The 22,968-nt window shown below is 39.7% G+C and overlaps 1 protein-coding gene and 1 pseudogene across 3 annotated transcripts; one reads left to right on the top strand and one right to left on the bottom strand.

Moving 5' to 3' along the window:
* Window positions 1-3,957: 3,957 nt before the first annotated feature.
* On the bottom strand, window positions 3,958-20,647 carry LOC143665643 (NEDD4-like E3 ubiquitin-protein ligase WWP1; annotated as a pseudogene). The gene is made up of 4 exons (XR_013167129.1): window positions 20,535-20,647; window positions 9,995-10,139; window positions 4,877-6,738; window positions 3,958-4,106 (listed from the first exon to the last, which is right to left on the bottom strand). The product of XR_013167129.1 is annotated as an NEDD4-like E3 ubiquitin-protein ligase WWP1 (transcript).
* Window positions 17,889-22,497, top strand: SPZ1 (spermatogenic leucine zipper 1). 2 transcript variants are annotated; one of them, XM_077139323.1, is made up of 2 exons: window positions 17,889-20,540; window positions 20,958-22,497. In XM_077139323.1, exon 1 carries the CDS (start codon window positions 18,233-18,235, stop codon window positions 19,448-19,450), a length of 1,218 nt encoding a protein of 405 aa, XP_076995438.1. In that variant the 5' UTR covers window positions 17,889-18,232; the 3' UTR covers window positions 19,451-20,540; window positions 20,958-22,497. The 2 variants fall into 2 exon arrangements, with proteins under 2 accessions (XP_076995438.1, XP_076995437.1); XM_077139322.1 differs by having other exon boundaries at window positions 17,889-20,624.
* The last annotated feature ends 471 nt before the right edge of the window (window positions 22,498-22,968 follow it).

Below are 22,968 nucleotides of genomic sequence, written 5' to 3'. Positions count from 1 at the left end.
TTTTGCAAGGAAGTTTGTTTGGATTATCTAGACACCATTCTGCCTAAATAGAAATACACTCTGATGGTTTTAGAAGTTGGTTTAATAAAACGTCAAAGAATAGCTAATCTTCCTTTTATATAAATTATTCGTTGAATAGAAAAGGAGGGTTACACAACTAATTTACAAGACTTGTTTAACCTTGACAACTAAATCCAACAAGGTTAGGCATAAAAAAAGAAAATTAACAATTTATAAATATAAATGGAAAAACTCTAAATAAAATACAAGCAAATCAAGCCCAATGGTGTATAAAAACTGAACATTATGTCTAGAATAATTTAAGAATGTCTTATCATCAGAAATTTCTATGAATGCAATTTGCTAGAGAAACAGATTTAAGGGGAAAGACATGATTCTTTCAACTGAAGCTCAAAACACAGTTGGCCAAAGTCAATACTTATTCATACAGTCTAGGAATAGAAACTTCCTCTATCTGATAAAGGGACTCTACCTAACCCATTCAATACTCATTCATCCTGTCATCAACACCTTCTGAATCAGCCCTGTGCTCTTCACCCTTCTCTCTCCTGAGCAAAAGCAAATTCTCAATTCTTCAGGCAGCTGGACTCCTTTAAATGCGTTGGGCTGTTTTGCACACTCATGACCTCAGGGACTTACCTTCTATCTCCAAGTGCAACACAGGGAGGGGAGCAAAAGGCGAGTGGGAGGAAATCAACTCGGGACCTTTCCTGAACGAAGGGAATGCCTATTTTTTTTTAATTAAAAAAATTTAACAACAAACGAACAAAAACATTCTTAACATATAATCATTCCGTTCTACATATATAATCCGTAATTCACAATATCATCACATAGTTGCATATTCATCATCATGATCATTTCTTAGAACATTTGTATCAATTCAGAAAAAGAAATAAAATGAAAACAGGAAAAAAAAGATTATACATACCATATCCCTTACCCCTCCCTTTCATGGATCACTAGCATTTCAAACTACATTTATTTTAACATTTATTCCCCCTATTAATTATTTTTATTCCATATGTTCTACTCGTCTGTTGACAAGGTAGATAAAAGGAGCATCAGACACAAGGTTTTCACAATCACACAGTCACATTGTGAAAGTTATGTCATTATTCAATCATCCTCAAGAAACGTGGCTACTGGAACACACCTCTACATTTTCAGGCAGTTCCCTCCAGCCTCTCCATTACATCTTGAATAACAAGGTGATATCTACTTAATGCGTGAGAATAACCTCCAGGATAACCTCTCGACTCTGTTTGGAATCTCTCAGCCATTGACACTTTGTCTCATTTCACTCTTCCCCCTTTTGGTTGAGAAGGCTTTCTCAATCCCTTGATGCTGAGTCTCAGCTCATTCCAGGACTTCTGTCCCATGTTGCCAGGAAGGTCCACACCCCTGGGAGTCATGTCCCACATAGACAGGGGGAGGGTGGTGAGTTTGCTTGTTGTGTTGGCTGGAGAGAGAGGCCACATCTGAGCAACAAAAGAGGCTCTCTCGGGGGTGACTTTTAGGTCTAAATTTTAAGTAGGCTTTACCTATCCTTTGTGGGGTTAAGTGTCATATGAACAAACCCCAAGACTGGGGGCTCAGCCTATAGTTTTGGTTGTCCACACTGCTTGTGAGAATATCAAGAATTCAATTTGATGGGTGGGCCATGGTGGTTCAGCAGGCAGAGTTTTCGCCTGCCATGCCAGAGACCCAGGTTTGATTCCCCATGCCTGTCCATGTTAAAAAAAAAAAAAAAAGAATTCAACTTGGGGAAGTTGAACTTTCCCCCTTTCTCACCAGGGAATGCCTATTTTTAGGATCTGTCTAGGGTAGGGAACCCAAGGGAGCTCTGGGGAGGTCACACTGCAGGGAGGGCTGGGACAGGCCCCTGTAAATGACTGTGCAGTTGTGAGCAGAAGGACTTTGAGGAGAACATCATACTTCTCGTAGATCTGTGCATTTATTAAAACAATTTGAGGGCAGATGTCAACGAAGCATCCGGAAAGAGTATATTTCTAATTCCTACACATACCATCTGAGCTAGCTGAGGAGAGTCTAACTGTAGCAGAGCTGGGATAAGATTGGGGGGTGACCAGCCAAATGGCCAACAGCAGGAAGTCCTGGAGGGCGCAGTGGAGAGCAAGCTCTACTTCCTTCTCCTGGCTTCTCACCTGGGCTTTGCCAAGTAGCAACTTCAAATGGTCTACCCTCTGCCTGCTGCCTGGCCTGACTTCTCCTTCTGGCCTCCACTCATGTCAGCTTCTCTCTCTTCTCTGCCATATCACTGTCCCCTCCCCAGTCTCCACTGGGAAATGAACATAAAACTTTCTATCAGAAAGTGCCTATCCTTAATAAACTCTTCAGCAGAAAGACAACACCTTTCCAAAGAAGTTAGAATTAATAAGAATGGAAGAGAAAGAACAGAAATATCCGCTTTTGAGTATGTTAGATTATACAAAAAGAGAATTCAAGAAGTGGAAGATAAAGTACAGAAAACAAAGATCTCATAAAACCTAGATTTCTCTTCATGATATGAAAAGTCATGAATGCTGGTTGACCGCATGCAATGCAGAATGAGCTCCAGCTGGCAAGAAGATGCCTGAGACAGATATTGATGTGTGTGTCCAACCAACTACTAAAAGATCGCAATAACAAAACCTTTCCGACAGAAGTTCTCAAATCCAAAATAGGTCTTTTGGCCAACCCTTTGAAACTTAAGAAATCTCTACTGTTATTGATACTATACCCACCTGGAATAGCTTACTCTTATCTTAATGGAATAGATTATTAAAGCGAACCTGCGGATGGTCCTCTATCTTCTCCTAGGAGGCACTGCAGGCATCTCAAACAATATCCATCTCTTATCTACATCTGCACCTTGATAGACCAAGATCACTGCATCAGTACACCTTGTCAGGGAAACTCACCAACTTCTCACATTCATTCATTCATTCCACAAAAATGTATTAAACATCTTTCATGAGTTAGATATCTTTGAAGTGCTGGAGACGCCACTGGGAACAAGACAAAATTCTTGCCATTTTAGAGCTTACGTTCTAACAGGGCAAAGAGTAATAAAGAAACCAGTAATTAATACAATGCCAGGCAGGGATAAAGTTTATAAAGGAAAATCAAGCAGGGTAAAGGGGTAGTGAAGGGGCTGTTGCTTTACATATTATGGTCAGGGAAGTAATATGTAAGAAAACAACATTTTGGCGGACATATGAGCAGAGAGACCTCTATTGCTTCACTGTAAAGGAGGAGACAAAAGCAACAAGAATGTTGAAAAAATAATACTCAAAGTCAGCTTTTCTAGAACTCAGAAATTAACCATAGGCACTCAAGAATCTAAGGGGTATTTATTCAATAAAAATGGGTGAATCAGTTAGAATTGTGAGTTTTCCACCCTAGCTCTATGGTAACCTTGAAAACCAACAGCCTTGTAATGACAGTAGCTAAGAAAACCAGCAACCTGCCACTATTGGGGGTAGAATGGGTTTGGAGTTCTCAAAATGCCCCATCCCAGAAAATTGCCATTATTTCAACTATATGGCAGCCTCTTGAGAAGCTCCATTCTCAGGGCCTGTTCTTTTTTTTTTTTTTAACGAACAGCTGTTATGTTTAATACAATTGGAGCTCTATAAAACTAGAGCCACTATCAGATATGCTTATATAGATATACAATTATTTTTAATAAAGTCTCTTGCTTGCTTCAAAATTTAAGGATGAAGTTTGTCTCATTAGTCACTTCAAGGGAACAATAAATAAAATAGAAAAGGATGAATTATTTTGCATATTTTTGTGGAAGAATGGGAAAACATACTTTGAGAGATTCAGAAAATTCACTGCACAAATGAACAGCTTATATACACTATTTGTGCCGTTTTTCTTGGCTGGGGTGTTTAAATATTACAGCTTCTCCAAGACAAGAAGCCACATTCATTCTTGTCCAAATCCCTGTTTCCTCTATTGCAAAAAGAAGCTTTTCCTTTAGTTGCTCATAACTCTTATAAGTGGTAGATCCAGGCAATTAAAACACATATGGATTCTTGGTAACCAGGTGTCTTTACTAACTTTTTCTATGCAAACTTTTTTTTTTTGTATGTTGATTGGTTTTATTAATAAAAATTTTAAAAAGACCACATGCTAAGAAAAAAACATACTGGGTAGATGGAAATGCTAGAGGTCAATGAGAGGGAGGGGTAAGGAGTATGGTATACATGAGATTTTTCTTTTATCTTTTTATTTCTTTCCCTGGAGTGATGCAAATGTTCTAAGAAACGATGATGGTGATGAATATACAACTATGTGTTGATATTGAGAGCCACTGATTGTACACCAAGTATGGAGTGTTCATATGTTAAGCATGTTTGTGTTTGTATATTGTTTTGTCAATAAAAATATATGTAAAACAAAAACAAAACCTCCGATTCTTCCTTTCCCCAAAACCTCCCCTTCTGCTTCTCAAAGCAGATATAAATCCCCAAAATCCTCAAAGCAGATATAAATCCCCATCAAAATCACTTAAATTTTAATACACAATTCGTGAAATTTTTAATAAATCTGTTTTAGCAAATTGGGAAATTGATGCTAATATAACCAAGTTTTAAATATAATGTTATTTATACTTTGTCAAACTGCATAAAAACAAACCAAGGTTTAAATTATGCTGAATTAACGAGAGAAATGAAACAATGTATGTTACAACATTCCTCTAGTCTCTATGCTCTTACTTTATTTCCACAAGCTAACTTTTCAGTTCTCTATGCATAGCATGCATATATTGTAAATAATAATGTAACTAAATTGGCCATGATGGAATTACCTGTCCCTTTCTCAAAATGTCTTCAGTCTATGCAAACTTTTTGAGGCCCATTATCTCTCATGAATGAACTCAGTTAATTCTCCTAGAGGTAAATGGCAGGTTCCAGTGACACTGTAGTAGTCGCATTCTTACTTCATTATCTGTCTCTTTCACAAACTGCCAAAACCAAATTATTTGCTTGCTGTTTCTTGTATAATGCTGATAAACAGTATTTCTCTGCCAATCTGCCAAGTTAACCTCCTGCATGCCACACAACATAACCTCCAATTCTTTTCCATCAAAATACTGCAGCCATCGAAGGGGAACAACTTCACCAAAACCATCAAGGAAAGCTTTGGTCTGTTTTTGGGCTCCTCGAGAACAACACCATTCTATCATTAATAGATAGAATATATCCATCTTTGTTCTCTTTAGGCACCAGGATATTGGAACCTCCTAATTTCAGATCATGTAAAGTAACTTTTCCCAAAGTCTCCATATCAAGAGAAAAGTACATTTCTAAACCACACTCTTCAGTATTATTGTCTCTTAACCAGATAAGGGAGTTATAAAATTCAGTATCAATGGATTCCAAATCCTTAACAGTGAGTTTTTTTACTTAGCATGTGCTTGTAGAATGGTAAAGAGAAACCAGTATCAATAAACTTTCCACGAAAAGTGCCATAGTGATAAAGCGACCAGTGAAGCAAAAGTATGAGAGATGATCTGGATTAATGGTTGACGCTGGATTTATCTGCAGGCAGCAGTTGTTCTTGCCAGAATACTCAAATAAACAATACATTGGGTTCAAAACTTCATGTGAAAGTAAGAAAAACCATTCTCTTGCTAGACCACCATAATCAAGCCATTTTTCTCCTCTAAATATTACATATAATCACCTCCTCAAGTCGTATGGTTTTAATGCCATAATCTGCTGGAAGGAATCCTCGGACAATGTCTGCCAGGACACATTGATCTTCATGTGACTGGGCCGTGCATTAGACTGGCACAAACAACAGAAGTGAGCAAGTTTCCACCTAAAACTGCGTTCACAAGCAATTTGTGGGCCACCTTTCATCACAGATGACTTCCCATCACGAAGATCTTTGAATGCTGTTGTTCTTGTGTTATGACCAAGTACCTAACACCTTCTCGAGCGTACCTAATTTCCCAGGCTTCTGGCAGGGTTCTTCATTCTGTAGGCCTTGAGGTCTTAGAATTTCCCCTTGGGTTGTTTTTGTGTTATGATTCACAAAGTAAACCCTGTCTGTGGAATTCACTCTTTTTTCCCAGTCTGGTGGCAAAGGCCAACACAAGTCGTTTTCTGCAGTTAACATTGAAGGCAAATAGAGGTATCACTGGTTGAACTGTTGCATGGCCCCCTGAAATGGTTCCGCTGAGACTGCCACTGCTCAAAGTTTCAGACAGAATCCATGGTAGGCCGCTGCCACGTTATTGTTCTTGTGTTATGGTTCACATAAGAAACTCTTCCAGGATCATCAACTCTTCTTTCCCAATCTGGAGTAAAGGCTGTGGTCTCTCCCAGGTGATTGTTCAAGTGTTATGATCTACATAATAGGTTCTACCATGAGGATCTTTTCTCTTTTCCCACCCTGATGGCAAAGTTTCCGTGTTGGCATTTCCAGACTGTTGCTATGCAGATTCCCCACACCCATCTGTTTGTCTTAATTTGGCTGCTTCAAAGACAGAACTATTTCCAGAATGAGAGACAACAGGATCTAAGATACTTCTAGCTTCAGACACCATTGCTGCACTCATAGAAGGAATACACTCGTTGCTTTCTGAGGAAGTCAGTATTTCTTGATCTGAAGGGTCTTCAACCATAGCACTAGTGCAATTTGAAGACAAGGCGGTTTCTTCAGAAACTACTGCAGTCCCCGTGGCCAAGGCATTACCTGTTGGTGCAGATGAGGATGACGCCATTAAAAGTGTCATTGGCAGGCTAAGATGTGAGTGGTTTTGGAGCTGGTGTATTTTTGGGTCTGGCAGCAACCTGAGATGGAGATGAAGGTGTGTTGTCTCCATTAACTATAATATGAACAGCATGAGTTTTGGATTAGAGTGTTTGTAGGTACGTGATTACCTATCCCGTTAGGAGAACAACCTGGTAGTTGTCCTTCCTGAAGGATCTCCATTTTCACATAAGGCCCCATCATTTTGCTGTATTTCTATGGTTGGAGATGGTCGGCTGTTTGTTAAATTTTCTTGCTCAACCACCAAACATCAAGCACAACTGTCAATTTGCCAGTTTGCACTATGCCATTTTTGTTTCCCAAGGAAAGTTTTAATTGTTCTTTCGCACTTTCCAGTTTTCTATTATGTATTTACAGAGCTTGTTTCAAATCTACTGCAGCTCTTCCTAATAAAGCATCTGCTTTTAAAGTGTGACGACTCCAAATTCGAAATTCCAATGTTGCCTGTGGAGTCACATTTACAGTTAGTTGTTCATTCCATTTTGGATTAGAAGAACTACTGAATTTTGCTGTTTTCTTAATTTCTCCATCTACAACTACTTGTATATATTGCTGCTTCAAACCAGTTCTTGTTTCTTTGTAGTTTGGCACTAGAAGCAGTTACCTGTAACTTTAACCTTCTACTGTGGTTATTACTAGCTTCAGACCTTGGGGAAGCAGTGGTCGTGTCCCAAAAATTCAGCATAAACTATGTACCAGGAACTGTACTAGACACTGGAGATACAAAGATGAGTAAGACGCTTTTCCTTCTTTCAAGGAGCTCATACTCTACTGAGGAGACAAACCCGAGCGAAGCTGTCTGCTCCTGGTGGCCCGACAGCCACGGCAGCTGTGCCTCCCCCTGTGGGGGTCACCCTTCCGTGCCAGCAGCCCAGGCCGCCTGCAGCCACCCGGAACCTGCGCCGACACCGACCTGCTCCCCACCCCCACCCCGGACACACGCCACCCCCAGCCCAATCCACACCTCCTTCTGCGGGAGCTCACCGTGGCCGGAACGCGTCTCCCCAGCCGCTGGCCCATGCAGGCACCACGTGCTGTCAGGGCTTGTCTTTATTGAACCTAGAGCTCACAGTCTGAGAGCAGCCCTATGCTGAAGTCATTTGTTGAAAACAATCAGTAGCAATTGTTTCATATTGCAGCTGCCTGAGGCAGCAATACCAATTGTTGCTGATGATAGGTTGGGAAAAAAAAAATGTAAAAGGAAACACAAGGGAATGAGATATTCATAGGGTGCTCTGAAAAGCTCAGACATATTCCCAGGGATCTAGAAAGTTACATTTGTGAAAGGTTGTGTGCACTCCCAGAAAGAATTGAGAAATTCCTAATCTCTCACCCCTGGCTTTTCTTGAGGCTCTGTATAAACAAGTGCAGGCTAAGGTAGTTTTAAATTGCCAAATGGAGCATTGACGGTGAGCCTCAACACATTCCACTGCATTCCTGGGATAAAACCCCACTTGGTCATTGTGCATAATTATTTTTATATGTTGCTGGTATTTGTTTAGGATTTTTGCATCTATATATTAATAAGAGATATTGGTCTTTAATTTTCTTTTCTTGCAATGCCTTTGTCTATTTTTGTTATAAGGGTAATACTGGCCTTAAGAAATGAGTTCAAGTGTTTCAGTCTCTATTTTTTGGACAAGATTGTGAATTCTTGCTATCAATTTTCTATTTGGTGAGACTCATTCTCTTACTTTTTTTAGTACTTGAGACATGGTTTACTTTAGTTCATTGAACATATTTATAAACATATTTATAAAATATTTAAAATATTTACCCGCTGAGTACAACATCTGAGCATACTCAAGAACAATTTCTCCCCTGTGTATGGGACTATGTACATACCTATCAAAAGAAACAGGATATGTAATATCCTGTTTCTTTGCACATCTTACAATTTTTTCTTGGATATTGGACAACGTAAATCAGAGTCCACTCCCCAGGGTTTGTGGATGCTGTTTACTGTTGTTGCTGCAGCTGCTGCTGCTTATTTGTTTAATTATTAATTCTTTAAAGTCTATAATATTCTTTGTCACATGTGGCCAATGAATTCTCTTCAGTTAGCTTAATGGTTAGATAATGATTGAACAAAAAATTCCTCAAAGGTCTTTAATTATTTCCCACCCTACGTTGAGGTTCTCTGGGTGTGTGTTGGGGTATGCTTTCAATGCTCCAGGAGGCAGCTTACAACCCTGCCTTAGTCTTCACTTCCTGTTTCTGCAGAACCTCAAAGCTAGACAGAGGTGAGAGTTTGGGGACTTCCTGTGTCTCTCTTGGGCATGTGCACAGCCTTGGGTTCCGCACAGTTCTTTACCTGCAGGAAGCCTTCTAGATTCCTAGGAACATGTGGGAGCCTTGCAAAGCCTCCTATGGCTATCTCATTCCCAACATTTTTCTTTTAAGCTCTTTTGTTCAACCTCTCACTAACACCTCTGGCAACTGTGATGTTAAGCAATTGCCAGTGATGGTTTTTGACAAATACCTGTGGGAAATACACCTTACTGAGTGAGTTCAGATCAAATAAAGACAAGCCCTGCAAATCGTGGTTTCCAGGGAACTGAAAAGAGGAAAAATAGTGACAATTCTTTGGGGATGGGTCAAGGAATATGACCCTTATATGTAAATATGTTATTTCAAAAATATTTTCCATCAGAGGAAAATTTTATCAAAGTAATAAAAGAGATGTAAGGTAGATTGAATCTTGTCTATACCACAAACCTACACCTACAGCAGGGCAGTTTTTCTCTCCAGGTCCTTGTTTTCTCTGAAAAAATGTGTTGATAAAATGATATCATATCTATAAAATACTTCAAAAATATCTTCTTCATGTTAGGTTTTTAATAAATAATAATGATAGCAAATGTGGTTATGATCACTAAATATTTTGTGCCTAAGATGAATTACAGACTTTTTTTTTAATGGTTTTAATAATATCTCCCATCACACATTCTCTACTTACAATGCAACGCTGATATTCCTCCCACTGAGAGAGAGTCTCCATGTTCCCTTCCCTTGAATCTATTTGGGGTCACAACTATGGCATAAGTGATACCGTGTGACTTCTGAGACTAGGTAATAAACAATGATACAGGTTCTATCTGATTCTCTTGGGATGCTTATCCCTGGATCCCAGGCATTATGGCGTGAGGAAGCCCATGCTGACTCTGGAGAGACCCACCTGGAGAAAAACGAAAGTATCCAGCGCATCGCATGGCCGAACTCCCAGATGAAAGTCAGCTCCTTGCCAGGTGTGCAAGGGACCCACTTGAACTGCCGGGAGTAGAGGTGAGATTCCTCTACTGAACCTTGTCCAAATTGCAAATCTGTAATCAAAATAAATATCATCGTTTGAATCTGCCATGTTTGGGGATGGTTTGTTACACAGCAATCAATAACAGGTATACACGCTGCTGCATATATTTTCACTATCAGCAACCATAACAACAAAGACTCAAACTTTAATAGATATAACTGAACAAACTCTATAAATCACACCGATATTTTAAAACAGTATTCTTACAAATACCAATAAACCAAAGTAGCCTCGTTCCAATTATTGCTTGTTCCTAAAAATAGTGCCTTATTTCCTAAATTCACATTTTAGATCTAGATAAGATTCTTTCTTTAGGGGTATTTCATCAGTTGTTGATAATCAGTCCAGACTCTTAAGTGGATTTTTACTGCTTTTGCCATAACATTGGGTTGTATAAAAAGCACTTGGTTTTGAGCAAAAGACTTGGGTTCCTATGTCTTCTCACATACTAGCTACCTGATTGGGGCGGGGGGCAGGGGTGGGCAGTGCAATGCATGAACAGGGAATCGAACCCAGGTCTTCCTGGATGGCAGGCAAGCATTCCACCACTGAACCGCCTGCACACCCCTAGCTACCTGATCTTGACCTAATGTCTCTAAAACTAATTTTTGAACTTGTGAAAAGAGAGTGATGTTGGCAGCGTTGCGTGGTAAAATGAACACTACTTAGAAGGCAGGGATCTTGGGCTCGAGTCCCATCTCTCATCCCAACTAGCAGTGAGTTTTGGGAGAATCACTTAGCAACTCTATTCCTCAAATCTGCAAACAGTAAGACTGGATGAGACTGTCTCTAAGGTTCCGCTCATCCTAGGGTTCAGATATGTTACAGCACTAACTTCTCCATAGTAAATAAACCCTACAGCACCACCCAGTGGTCCAAGAGAAGAAGACTTGCTGAGGAGACAGTTAATAGAAGTGTCCCAGCTACAGCTCTATTTTGCTTGTTTGAATACAGATTTTATTTATCGGCAATTTCCCTCTAAGCTGCTACATACACGTGCACTACTGCATCTAAAGGCTATCAGACAGTTCATGATGTTTAAAGGCACACCCTGCATCGCTTCCATTTATAAAGACTCTAACCCTTGAACAGTCATCAACATATTGGCTATCATCCATTGGTAAAAGGAAACAGCAACTATTAAACAGTTTCACAAAACCAAAATGTACTTTGTGGACTCAAACAATTTCCACTATATTAAATATATTAAAATTATTATGCATATTTGAGAAACAAAAAAATGATAGGATTGGATTAAAACCCAAAGAATAAAATAAATATTTGTAAGATTATATGGGTAGAAGTTAATAGCTGATTATATAAATGCTTAAGAAGAGACAGCGCTTCTTTCCAGAATAATTGCAATTGATAAATACAGAAGGAATGCGGGAAATAGAAAATCATGATTAAAATACCACTTTAGCCATACAAGAGACCTGGGTTCAATTCCCAGTCCATGCACATCCCAAAAAAACAACCTAACAAAACAAACAAAATTTCAACAAATGGTGCTGCAATAACGGGATATTCACATGGAAAAATAATGAAATGTGACCCTTCCACACAGCATACAAAAAATAAAATAGAACATTTTTAAAAAACCACTTTGCATGATATTGCAGACAAGATAAAAAAATTTGAAAAGAAACAAGATATTTGGATAGTCTCAAAGTATTTCTTTGAAAAGGTTTATCCATTACAAAGTAAAAGAGTAACTTTTCAGTGTATTAATGCAAGAAACACCTTCTTAGCCAGGTAATCTAGGTTAACATTAGCAGAAATAAGGCAGACTGACATCATGAACCCTTTGCTATAATGCACTGAGAAGGACAGATCACTTCTGTATATTCTTGCCGCAAAAATGTGCAATATCAATATAATGACAAAATATCAGACAAATGCCAAACAATAGAAAGTCTACGAAATTACCAAGTAGTAATCTTCAAAAGTGCCAGGGAAGACTAAGTCCTGTCACAGAATAAAAGAGACTAAGGAGACATGACAACTAAATATAATGTGGGTTCTTGAAACAGGGAAAAGACTTTAGTGAAAAACTGATGAAAACCAAAATAAAGTCTGTGCTTTCATTAATAGCATTTTGATCATTGTACTGTGGTCATGCAAAGCACTAACATTAGGGAAAGCTGGATGACGGGTATACAGAAACTGTCTGTACTATTTTTGCCTCATTTCTCTAAGTCTGAAATGACTTCAAAATAAAAAGTTAAAATAATTATTCACACATAAAGCAATGATTTCTGCCTCTGAGTTTTTATATAAGTGATCATAAAAGATAGTGGTCAATTATATACTGACCTTAAGGGAGATAAGAGAATTTCCAAGCTTTTGCGCAGAGAGGGAAAGCACCTTTAATTTGGATAGGAGACTCTGCTTAGTGCTGTTGTTCTGTTTCTGACAGTGTGGTAGGCATCTGTTGTTTTTTGCCTGACAGGCATTTCATTTATTCTCCCATTTTCTGATGGGAGCACTCCAGTATGCCTTTGTGGAACCATTCTCTCCCTAACTCAGTCCACGTGATTGGCACACCACCAGACTTCAGGCACGTGACCCAAACCTCGCCAATCGATGCCTTCCTCAGCACTTTTGCCGAAGCTACAAGGAAGGAGATATTTTCTTCCTTTTGGTGGTGGTAAGTTTGTAGGACAGAAGCCTGGAGCTGCCTGGAGCACCATGTGGAGTGAGGCTGCTAAGAATGAAGGCACTGAGGGGCGGAGAATGGGCAGTTAATGCATAACGGTTGTAGGGTGTATGTTTTAGGACGATGGGAAAGTTCTAGTAATGAATGGTGGTGAGAGTAGCACAATATTGTGAATAATTAATCTCACTGAATGGTACTCTTGGGAGCTGTTGAGATAGGAAAATTCAGGTTGTGCATATGTTTCCACAATTAAAAAAAGAGAGAGAAACTAAAAAGACAATGATAATTAAATGCAATATATGACCCTGGACTAATTCTAATAGTGGAGGAGAAAAGGCTCACAAGGACATTACTGAGATGTATGAGAAAACTGGAATATCGACTATAAACTTTATATCAATGTTAAGTTGCTTGAACTTGACAACTGTACTGAAAGTGATTACATAAATGAACATCCTTGTATTATGTGTTCAAGGAACATGATGCATACAGCCTACTTGCAAATATTTAGTAGACTGATAGATTGATGGATTGATGGGTGATAGATTGTGATATGGCAAAGGTGGCAAAATGCTAAAATTGGTGGATCTGAGGGGGGTGGATATGTTGGAGTTCTTTGTATGGGTTTTATATTATTTTGCAACTATTCTGAAAGTTTGAAATTATTTCAAATAAAAAAGTTTAGGAAAAAATATAGCTATCACAATGTGACTGTGATTGTGAAAACCTGGTGTCTGATGCTCCTTTTATCTACCTTGTCAACAAAGGAGTAGAACAGATGGAATAAAAATAAATAATAGGGGGAACAAATGCTAAAATAAGTTTAGTTTGAAATGCTAGTGATCAATGAAAGCGAGGGGTAAGGGTATGTATGGTAGGTATAATTTTTTTTTTCTTTTCTGTGTTCGTTTTATTTCTTTTTCTATTGTCTTTTTATTTCTTTTTCTGAATTAACGCAAATGTTCTAAGAAATGATGAATATGCAACTAAGTGATGATATTGTGAATTACTGATTATGTATGTTGTTTTATTTGGTTTCTTTATTTTTAAATTAATAAATAAATTTTTTTAAAAGTTTAGGAAAAAAGTAAAAAAAGAATAAAGGCCACAGAGAAAGCCAATCTCAGAGCTGGTCAGGCCAAGCCCTCATAACATAACTGAAGCTCCTGAATGCAGCTAAACCTAAAGCCAGTTACCCCTAGACTTCTAAATTAATAAGCAATGACAGCCCTCTCTCTAATTCTGCCTCTGCTTTATTTGGCTTAAACCAAGTGTATTAGTTAGGGTTCTCTAGAGAAACAGAATCAACAGGGAACACTTGCAAATATAAAATTTATGAAAGTGTCTCACGTGACCGTAGGAACGCAGAGTCCAAAATCCACAGGGCAGGCTGTGAAGCCGATGACTCCAATGGATGGCCTGGACGAACTCCACAGGAGAGGCTCACCAGCCAAAGCAGGAATGGAACCTGTCTCCTCTGAGTCCTCCTTAAAAGGCTTCCCATGATTGGATTTAGCATCACTAATTGCAGAAGACACTCCCCTTTGGCTGATTACAAATGGAATCAGCTGTGGATGTAGCTGATGTGATCATGACCTAATCCTATGAAATGTCCTCATTGCAACAGACAGGCCAGCGCTTGCCCAATCAGATGAACAGGTACCACAACTTGGCCAAGTTGACACCTGTCCCTAACCATGACACCAAGTTTGGGTTTAGTTTCTGAATCATGAGTAACATATTCAGTATTTCAATATTTTGAAATTCAAATGCACAGGAGAGGATAGAATGTAATATTTTAAAAAGGGAAACCAATTTTTTTATTTTTCCTTCCTGTTTTCCAAATGCAACTTCATTGAGATATATTATATATTCACACACCATATAATCGCCCAAATGCTTCAATCAGTGGTTCACAGCATCACCACACAAGCCATGTATTCTCCTCACAATCGATTTCTGAGCACTTCCACTATGCCAAAAAATAAAAGTAAAAACAAAAGTAAAAAAGACCACCCAAAACTTTTACTTTTTTACCCAAAAAGTTAAAAAGAACTTCCCCTCCCCCCCATTATTCATCCATCCCATCTTTCTTTTTTCTTAATCATCTGGACAAAGGGAGCCTCAGTCACAATCACAATCACACAGTCACACCTCAAAGGCTCTACAGATGGCCAATTATCTTCAAGAGCTAAGGCCACTGGATCACGGTTCAGCTGTTCCACGTATTTCCCTCCAGCCACTCCAATACACCAAAAAATGAAAAAGGGCTCTTCCGCCTTCACCAGCTCCTCCGCCACCGTCCTCGACAACCTTGCCACCCTCACCTTTCCTCCTCCAGAACAGCTACTGGGGGAGTGGAGACGATACAGAGCAGCTCCCGGAGCCACGACGGAGATCAAAGGGATGGCGTACCCCATCCTGGAACGGCTGACTGTCTGGGAGAACCAGCTCCAGTGAGATCGCCGAGGGGCGCGGGCTTTCCCGGGCGGGACGGCAAGCAGCCGGAGTTCCTCCCTTCCTCCTTCCCAGGCCAGCTGGCAGAATTGGGCAGGCGGTCCCCTTGGGCCGCGGCGGCTGGCACCCCCACCAAGCGAGGCCCCCCGGACCAACTGAGAGAGTTGGGTCGGAAACCCCCAGACCGCGGAGAACGGTGACCAGGGGGGTCCCTTCCAAACACGTGACTCCCCGGTTCGGCTGGGAACGGTGCACTCTCCCGGGCTGCGGCAGCTGGCGCCCTCCCGCCACACTTGGCGCCCCGGGCCGACTAGGAAATTCAGTCGAGCACTTTCCCGGGCTGCGGCGGCCGGCGACCCTCCCCGCGTTCGGACCCCCGGGCCGGCTGGCACTCTTCCAAGCCGCTTTGGCTGGCGAACCTCCCCCACGGCGAGAGTTTTCCAAAGTTAAAGGACCCACAGCACCTTTTACTGGTGGAACCCACAGACAAACGTGTGCCACGAGCACCACCTACTGGGCAGGATAAGAAAAACAGAACCCAGAGATTTCACAGAAAAATCTTTCAACCTACTGGGTCCAACACCCAGGGAAATCTGACTAAATGCCCAGACGCCAGCAGAAGATAACGGATCACGCTCAGAAAATTGAAAATATGTCCCAGTCAAAGGAACAAACCAATAGTTCAAATGAGATACAGGAGCTGAAACAACTAATGCTGAATATACGAACAGAAATGGAAAACCTCTTCAAAAAAGAAATCGATAAATTGAGGGAGGACATGAAGAAGACATGGGTTGAACAAAAAGAATAAACTGACCATACGGTTCACATTAGATAGGGTGCTGCAGAAAATATAAACCTTGCACCAAATGAACAACTCCTCTTTTGGTCTCACACAGGAGCTGAAGTCCTTTACCCTCCAGTGTGATCTTCCGCAGTCCCACGCAGATCAGCTTCATTCATATCTCTAACTGAAATCTCATCGCCTTTTCAGGTTTGTTTGTTTTTTTAACAGGGAAACCAATTTTAAAAAGAGAAAAACTCCACAAAACTTCTCTCTCTAATAATTTAAAAACGGCTCTTTGCTCTTTTTTAAAATTTCTTTTTTAAAGTCATTAAGCTATGGGATATTTTGTAGATAGAAACTGTAAAATAATCTAAACCTTTGTGTTTAACTTTCTAGTTTGTACAACGGAGATATGGGTCCATAAAGAAAAGAGGAGCACTCTGGATGTTTCAGCAATTATATACCTTTCAGCACTTACAGGAAACCAAATTTCAATAAGTTAACATGTGAAAGTCATTATATTTGTATAGCGAATAGGAATATTTTAATACTCTTTTGACCAAAGGAAAGAATTTCCCTTGGTATCTTGACCAAGCTATCCCCAAACCAGTTCCAGAAACCTCAAAGGCAGGGGTACTATTAGTTTTATGTCCAAAATCATGGAGAAGCTGCAAAGCACAAAAAGGAAAAAGAGAATAGACTTCTTTTTCAATAATCCATGGAGCAGACATGAAAATTGATAATGTTTTAGGCCAAAAAAGCAATCTCAATTTCAAAAGGTAGAAATAAGACATATTTTGATTGCAAGGCAGTAAAGCCAGAAATGAATCACTCAGATCAGAAAAAATTCCCTCGTTCTAGAAATTCAAAAGCAGTCTTAAAGTGATTGAGACAACCAGGAAATACAACCCAACACTGGATCTCATGGGATAGATTTAGAGTGTGAGGCAGTCACTCTCCCCTGCAGTGTCACTGGGTGAGTTAGAGAATGGTGCTCCTTCTGTAAGTGCAAAAATGACTGCCCACATGAGCAGTGTGGACCGTCAGTGAGACTATGACTCTGAGCCCAGCTGGTTGGAAGGTGAGCTTGAGGCTCAGAGCATTTAAAGCTAGTTGGTTGAAGAAAAAGAAACATGCAAATCTCTCTTCTTTTAAGAAAAAAAAAAATCACTATTGAGAGTATGAATTAGTAAAGTGCTTGGCAGCAAGATTTTGAAGGTCAAGGAAAAGTCTCAACACAATAGTCTGAAGACCCCAACTCCTATGGACAAAAAGGCAAGAATAACACACTAAGTTAATAAACTTCACTTTTCTATAATTCATCATATGATTGAGCTGTTTCAAGTGCTTTAGATAAATGACATTTTAACAAGCTCCTTTGAAAGGTCATGTTGAAGTTTTATATTATCTGATGTGATTCAGGAGTAAGCTTACCAAGCCTGGCTCAAAAGTGCCTGCATTTAAAGCCAAGAAAAGTCCATATTTGCAATTGTATTGTTAAAAAAACATTCCCTTTTTACTGTAGAATATTCTTGACAGTTTCCTCCCTAAAACCACAACTTTTTTTGGTTCTGCATTACACAAGCAGCCCTCTGTCACAGTGGCATCTCTCCTGGAACGGGAGCAATAAGGCTTTCCCACTCCTATGACGGGAAGATTTCTCCTGGCCATGCCCTTAGAAGACAGATGCTGGGATCGAGCTTGGGGTTGTAAGTGAGAAGCATGAGGTAAGAAAGTGACTGAATGAGATCATCAGAAACCCAGAAAAGCAAGGAGGGGAAGTCATGTCATAGAGCTCTATGGGTCGGGGATTAGGAGTGGGTGAAGGTTGGTTTTGATGCACCTGCAGCTGGGCAGTTTAAGAGGCCTGCATTGTGACACAAAGGAGACAGAAGCAAGGGACAGGCTATGCTAGTGAGCACAGTGACAGAATAAAGACCCTGTTGCTAGGGCTGGAGAGTAAACACCAGAAGCCTGGAGGAGGAGAGATGGCGGCCCAGCTGCTGGCCAATTTCTCCACCCTCCTCCGCTCCAGGCTGTTTAAGATGCCATCTTCCCCCTAAACACCATCTCCCCACTTCCAGGCCTTAACCCTGGACTTTGACTTCTGCTTGGTTTTGCACTGTGTCTGCCTTTCTGCAGGGGATCAAGACCTTCTCTTCTAGGAATCTCTAAGGTTTTCTGCTTTCTTAGTGCCCTGATGGCCAGCTCTACCAACTCTGCCGAGATGGAAGTGTCCACCTCTTCTGAAACGCTTGGGCCTGCTCCTGGTCGAGAGGCTTGTGACCCAAAGATGATCATTTCCGCATTTGAAATTGGATCACTTCCCCTTTTCTTTTGGGGTTCTCTCCTTTCCAAAAATAACAGTAGCCATAAAGTCTATGAACAGACTGCACAGAAGTTTGAAAATGTCCTTAAAGAAATAGAAGGTATTCTTAAAAATGTGACTGGTTTTGAGGAGAAGGTCTCAGAAGCAGAAGAACCCTTAGAGGAAACAAATGTTCCTGAGGATGTATCAGAACTTAAAGAAAAAGTCAGAGAACTTAACAAAGTAAATAAAATGCTATTGAAAAATCTTCTTGTCTGTTTAGACCCAAAGACAATTCAGAATGCACAGAAACAGGAGAAAATAATGGAAAGCCAGAGCTCCAAGGACACAGTACTAGTTTTTGCGGGGGACTCTGTAAATCACTCAGAAGTAAAAAGAACCCTTAATGAAACGCAACTAAATAAAGAAAAAGAAAAAGACAGACTTCTTCATGCTCAAGAAGAAAATGTGAAACTTAGGAAAAACATGGAGCGGTTACTAGAGGAAGCCGACCACTGGAGTGAGCAACATACCGAGCTCAGTGAACTAATAAAATTGTATCACAAATCTCAGAAGGATCTAAGAGAAACTTTTAAAATTAATGGAGTCCAAACCCAACAGAATAACGAGGTGTCAGCTAAGCATGAGCTGGAAGTACAACTGAGGAAATTGAAACAGGACACCTATTCATTGAATTTGATTGCAGCTTTACTGGAGAATGAGTGCCAAATCTTGCAGCAGAGAGTAGAGATTCTTAGTGAACTCCATCATCAGAATGAGAGAGCTCTGCCAGAGAATCCAACACAGATAAACTGTGAACAGGGCAAAAAAGAACAGAAGCCATTAGAAGCAGAGAACATGGGAACTTATCAGCAGAAAATGAAAGAAAGAGAGGGTACATTTAGGAGCAGAGCCAAATTCTGTAGAAGCCTGGATGCTTGTCATAATAAGAAAGCTCGTAATAACTGGTTCAATATTCATGTTTCAACAGCAGCTCTTGTGGGAAAAAGAGGCCAACTCAAAGGAAAAAGTGAAAATGGAAGAAAAGGTGATTCTTCAATACGCTGTAGCTACCTATCCAATCCCAGTGTAGTCAGTCATCAAACCTAGGCTAGACCTGTTGGTTCGACCAAGAAGGAGCCATAGAACAAGGAGATTAAAAGATTTATTACTTCAGTAGTTATGTAAGTTCTGTTATTAATGATCATTACTATCAACATCAAGTCCATAACATGTCATCTTTGTAATCTGCTTGGTTTTCTGTAATAAGAGATCCTATGATACTTTAACCGAGAGTGAGAAGTTTTCAGGTCTAATTAATATTTCAATAAAAACCAGAATGAAATCAAGGAAAGTAATATTTTTCATTATTTCATTGTCACCTGGGGGGAAAGAATATAAAGTTTTAGTCGTGACCCTTTAAAGCCTACTTTCTAAATATGTATCTCCTTTTAACCAAAGTGTGGAAAGTGGTAGAGTAAAATATGCTGATACCCACCACCTCCCAAATAGTTTTTTTCTTCTTGTAAATCTTCCCACTCCCTGCCTGTACTTTTCCTAGTGTTCATCCCTTGTTCCTCAACGAGTGAATTGTGGGTGTACTGGGGAGCAGAGGCCCTTGGACACCTTGACTTGTTTCGGAGAATTGATGTGAACCTAAATTTTAGTCTTTGCTGGAAGGAACTCCTATTCCTTCAAGGAATAGCAGTAGAGTTACCTGAGGAAAAAGGCAAGATCTATTAGAGGAGCCAGAGTTTTGATTCTGGAAAAGATGAAGCTGACACATTTCTCCTATTACTTCCATTAAGTAAGCTGAAAACCTTGGAGATTATATATAAAATGAACATAAGGAGATGCTGAAAGGTGGAGAAAAGGCAGATGGGCCAGGGACCCTGGAACTTAAGAAACACTATGGCATTAATTTTCCATTATTGTTGTTGCTGTTTTCCCCCTTATGTTTCCTACATTGGGCTCTGGAGAAGTCCAGAACTCAGAAGTACCAACATCCAACATAAACAGATAAAAATGCCCTCCCTCCCCATAAATCATCCTTTCTCTTGCCAAAGGATGAGGAAAGGGACATCCTTGCAAGACAAACTGCCAACTCAAGCCAAACTTCATGGAAAGAACTGGCCTTCTCCTCAACCCCTCTATCAGCAAAGACTGAGCTGAGAGCCAAGGCTTCTCCTCTTGCCTAGTGGTAAAGAAGCACTTCTCCCCCCTTTCTTCTGGGGTGGGACCAAGGATGATGAGTGGGAGCCTGGATCTCCAGCCCCATCTGATAGTAACAAGGTTCCCCTCCCTGCCCCACCCCCTTGATAGAATGAGTAAAGGGAAGGCCACCCGGGTAGCCTAGGTTTCTAGCCCCACCCTGCAGTGATGAGGTGCCCCTCCCTCTCCTTGCTGGGTGGTATCAAAGGGGGAAAAAAAAAAAAGGAGCCTGAGCTTTTCCCCTACCTGGTGGTAAAGATGAAGTTCTCTTCTTCCCCTGCTCTCCCAGCATCAGTGGAGGCCTGCTGAAATAGAAGATTTAAATAAGATTTAGAGTCTCATAACATAGTACCCAAAGTGTCCAAATTATTCATCATCATTAATCCAAATCACTCTTTATTCCAAGAACCAGGAAAATCTCAACTTGAATGAGAAAAGACAATTAACAGATGCTAACAATGGGATGACACAGATGTTGGAATTATCTGAGAAGGATTTTAAAGCAGTCATCATAAAAATGCTCCAATAAAAAATTAAAAACATACTGAAAACAAATGAAACACATAGAAAGTCTCAGCAAAGATATGCAAGAGATGAAGAAGCAAATGGAAAATTTAGAACTGATGTATATCATAAACTCTCTGGATATGCTCAATAGCAGAATGTTGATTTCAGAAGAAAGATTTAGGGAATTTTCAGATAGGACAATAGAAATTACCCTTTCTGAACAAAATAGACAAAATGGAAACAAAAGAGAAAAACACAACAACAAAACAAAGACTAAGTACCTGTGGAACAGTAACAAACAATCTAACATCAGAGTCATCAGAGTTCCAAAAAGAGAAGGGAGAGAAGAGTGTGGACTGAGAAAGTACTCAAAGAAATAGTGGCTCAAAATTTCCCAAATTTGGTGAAAAGCATAAACCTACAAATTCAAGAAGCTGAGTGAACCACAAACAGGATAAACCCAAAAGAAGTTCAAGACATTCACAATCTAACCTAGGAATCTAATTATAAAGAAAAAGTCTTCAAAGCAGCTAAACGGAAAAAAATTGTTCTAGATAGGGGAAGAATAAATTGACAGCAGATTTCTCATCAGAAACCACGGAGACTAGAAGGAAGTGAACATTTTTCAAAAACTCAAAGAAAATACTTGTGAATCCAGAATTTTTAGCCCAGCTAAAATATCCTCCAGGAAAAAAAGTAAAGATCAAGGCATTCTCAAATGGAGGAAAACTAAAAAAATTTCTTACCTTCTGTTGGGAAAACCCATTTGGTGACGTAACTAATTCTCATGTTTTTTTTTGCATTCAAGAAAGTGAGTGATCTATTTAACCCTTCAATCCCTTTAAAAAGGGACAGACTTTGTCCATTTTCATTCCCAAATAGGAATATTACCCAGGAGGTGCTAAATGAATGAGTGAAATGAGGAATGGCAAAATTGCTGAGACAGTCACAATTTTAGCTTGTTCCTAAGCATTACTTGAACAAATTCTGTCAGAGCTATTTACTGCCAACTGTTAAATAGCTATCAGATGGTAAGAAACCAACATTTCTTTCCCATGTGTGGAATGTGTCTCACTTCACAAGTAATCTAGCAGCAAAAATATTCATATTACACCCCTTAGTTAGAGAAAAAAGAAATTTCCACAGTTAATATTGGGGATACTGAAAGTAAAACATTTATTTTCCTTTATCTTTCTCTTGAATGGAAATTATCAGTCACGCTGTTTTCCAACTATCCTGATTAAGAAAATGTGCATTTCAGGACTATACTTTACCAGGTATATGTTTCATATTACCAAGAAAGCCATCGCTGCTAAAAAAAAAATTGCTTTTGACTTAAACACAATATAGCAGGTAACCTCTGCTACATAAGACCCTTTAAATTTTACATTGACTTTAAAGTTTCATATGTGTAATAAAATTGTTCTACCACGTGTTCATATTTATATTCTCATTCAATGTTTTAGTTTCATAGTTGCTAAAATAAATAATGTACAATGGGATGACTTAACAACAGGAATTTTTTGGTTCATAGTTCCAGAGGTGAAAAGGCTTGCTTCTTCCTAGGATATCTCCTGGTTGGCTGGCAAACTTTGGGATTTCTTGGCTTTTCTGTCACATGGTGTTTTAGTTTGTTAAAACTGCTGGAATGCAATATACCAGAAAAGAAAGACTTTCAAAAACGGAATTTATTAAATTGCAAGTTTACAGATCTAGGCCATGAAAATGTTCAAATTAAAGCACCAACAAGAGGTTACCTTCATTCAAGAAGGGCTAATGGCATCTGGAACACCTCTGTTAGCTGGAAGGCATATGGTGACATCTGCTAGCTTTCTCTCCTCATGTCACAAGGCTTCCCTAGGACATTTACCCTCTTTATCTGCAAAGTTCTCTGGCTGTGTGGGCTCTGT

This window comes from Tamandua tetradactyla, chromosome 21, assembly GCF_023851605.1.
Source record: "Tamandua tetradactyla isolate mTamTet1 chromosome 21, mTamTet1.pri, whole genome shotgun sequence".
NCBI lineage: Eukaryota > Metazoa > Chordata > Mammalia > Pilosa > Myrmecophagidae > Tamandua > Tamandua tetradactyla.
Note: the sequence above shows the minus strand (reverse complement) of the source record. Positions and strands in the feature narration are given on the sequence as shown.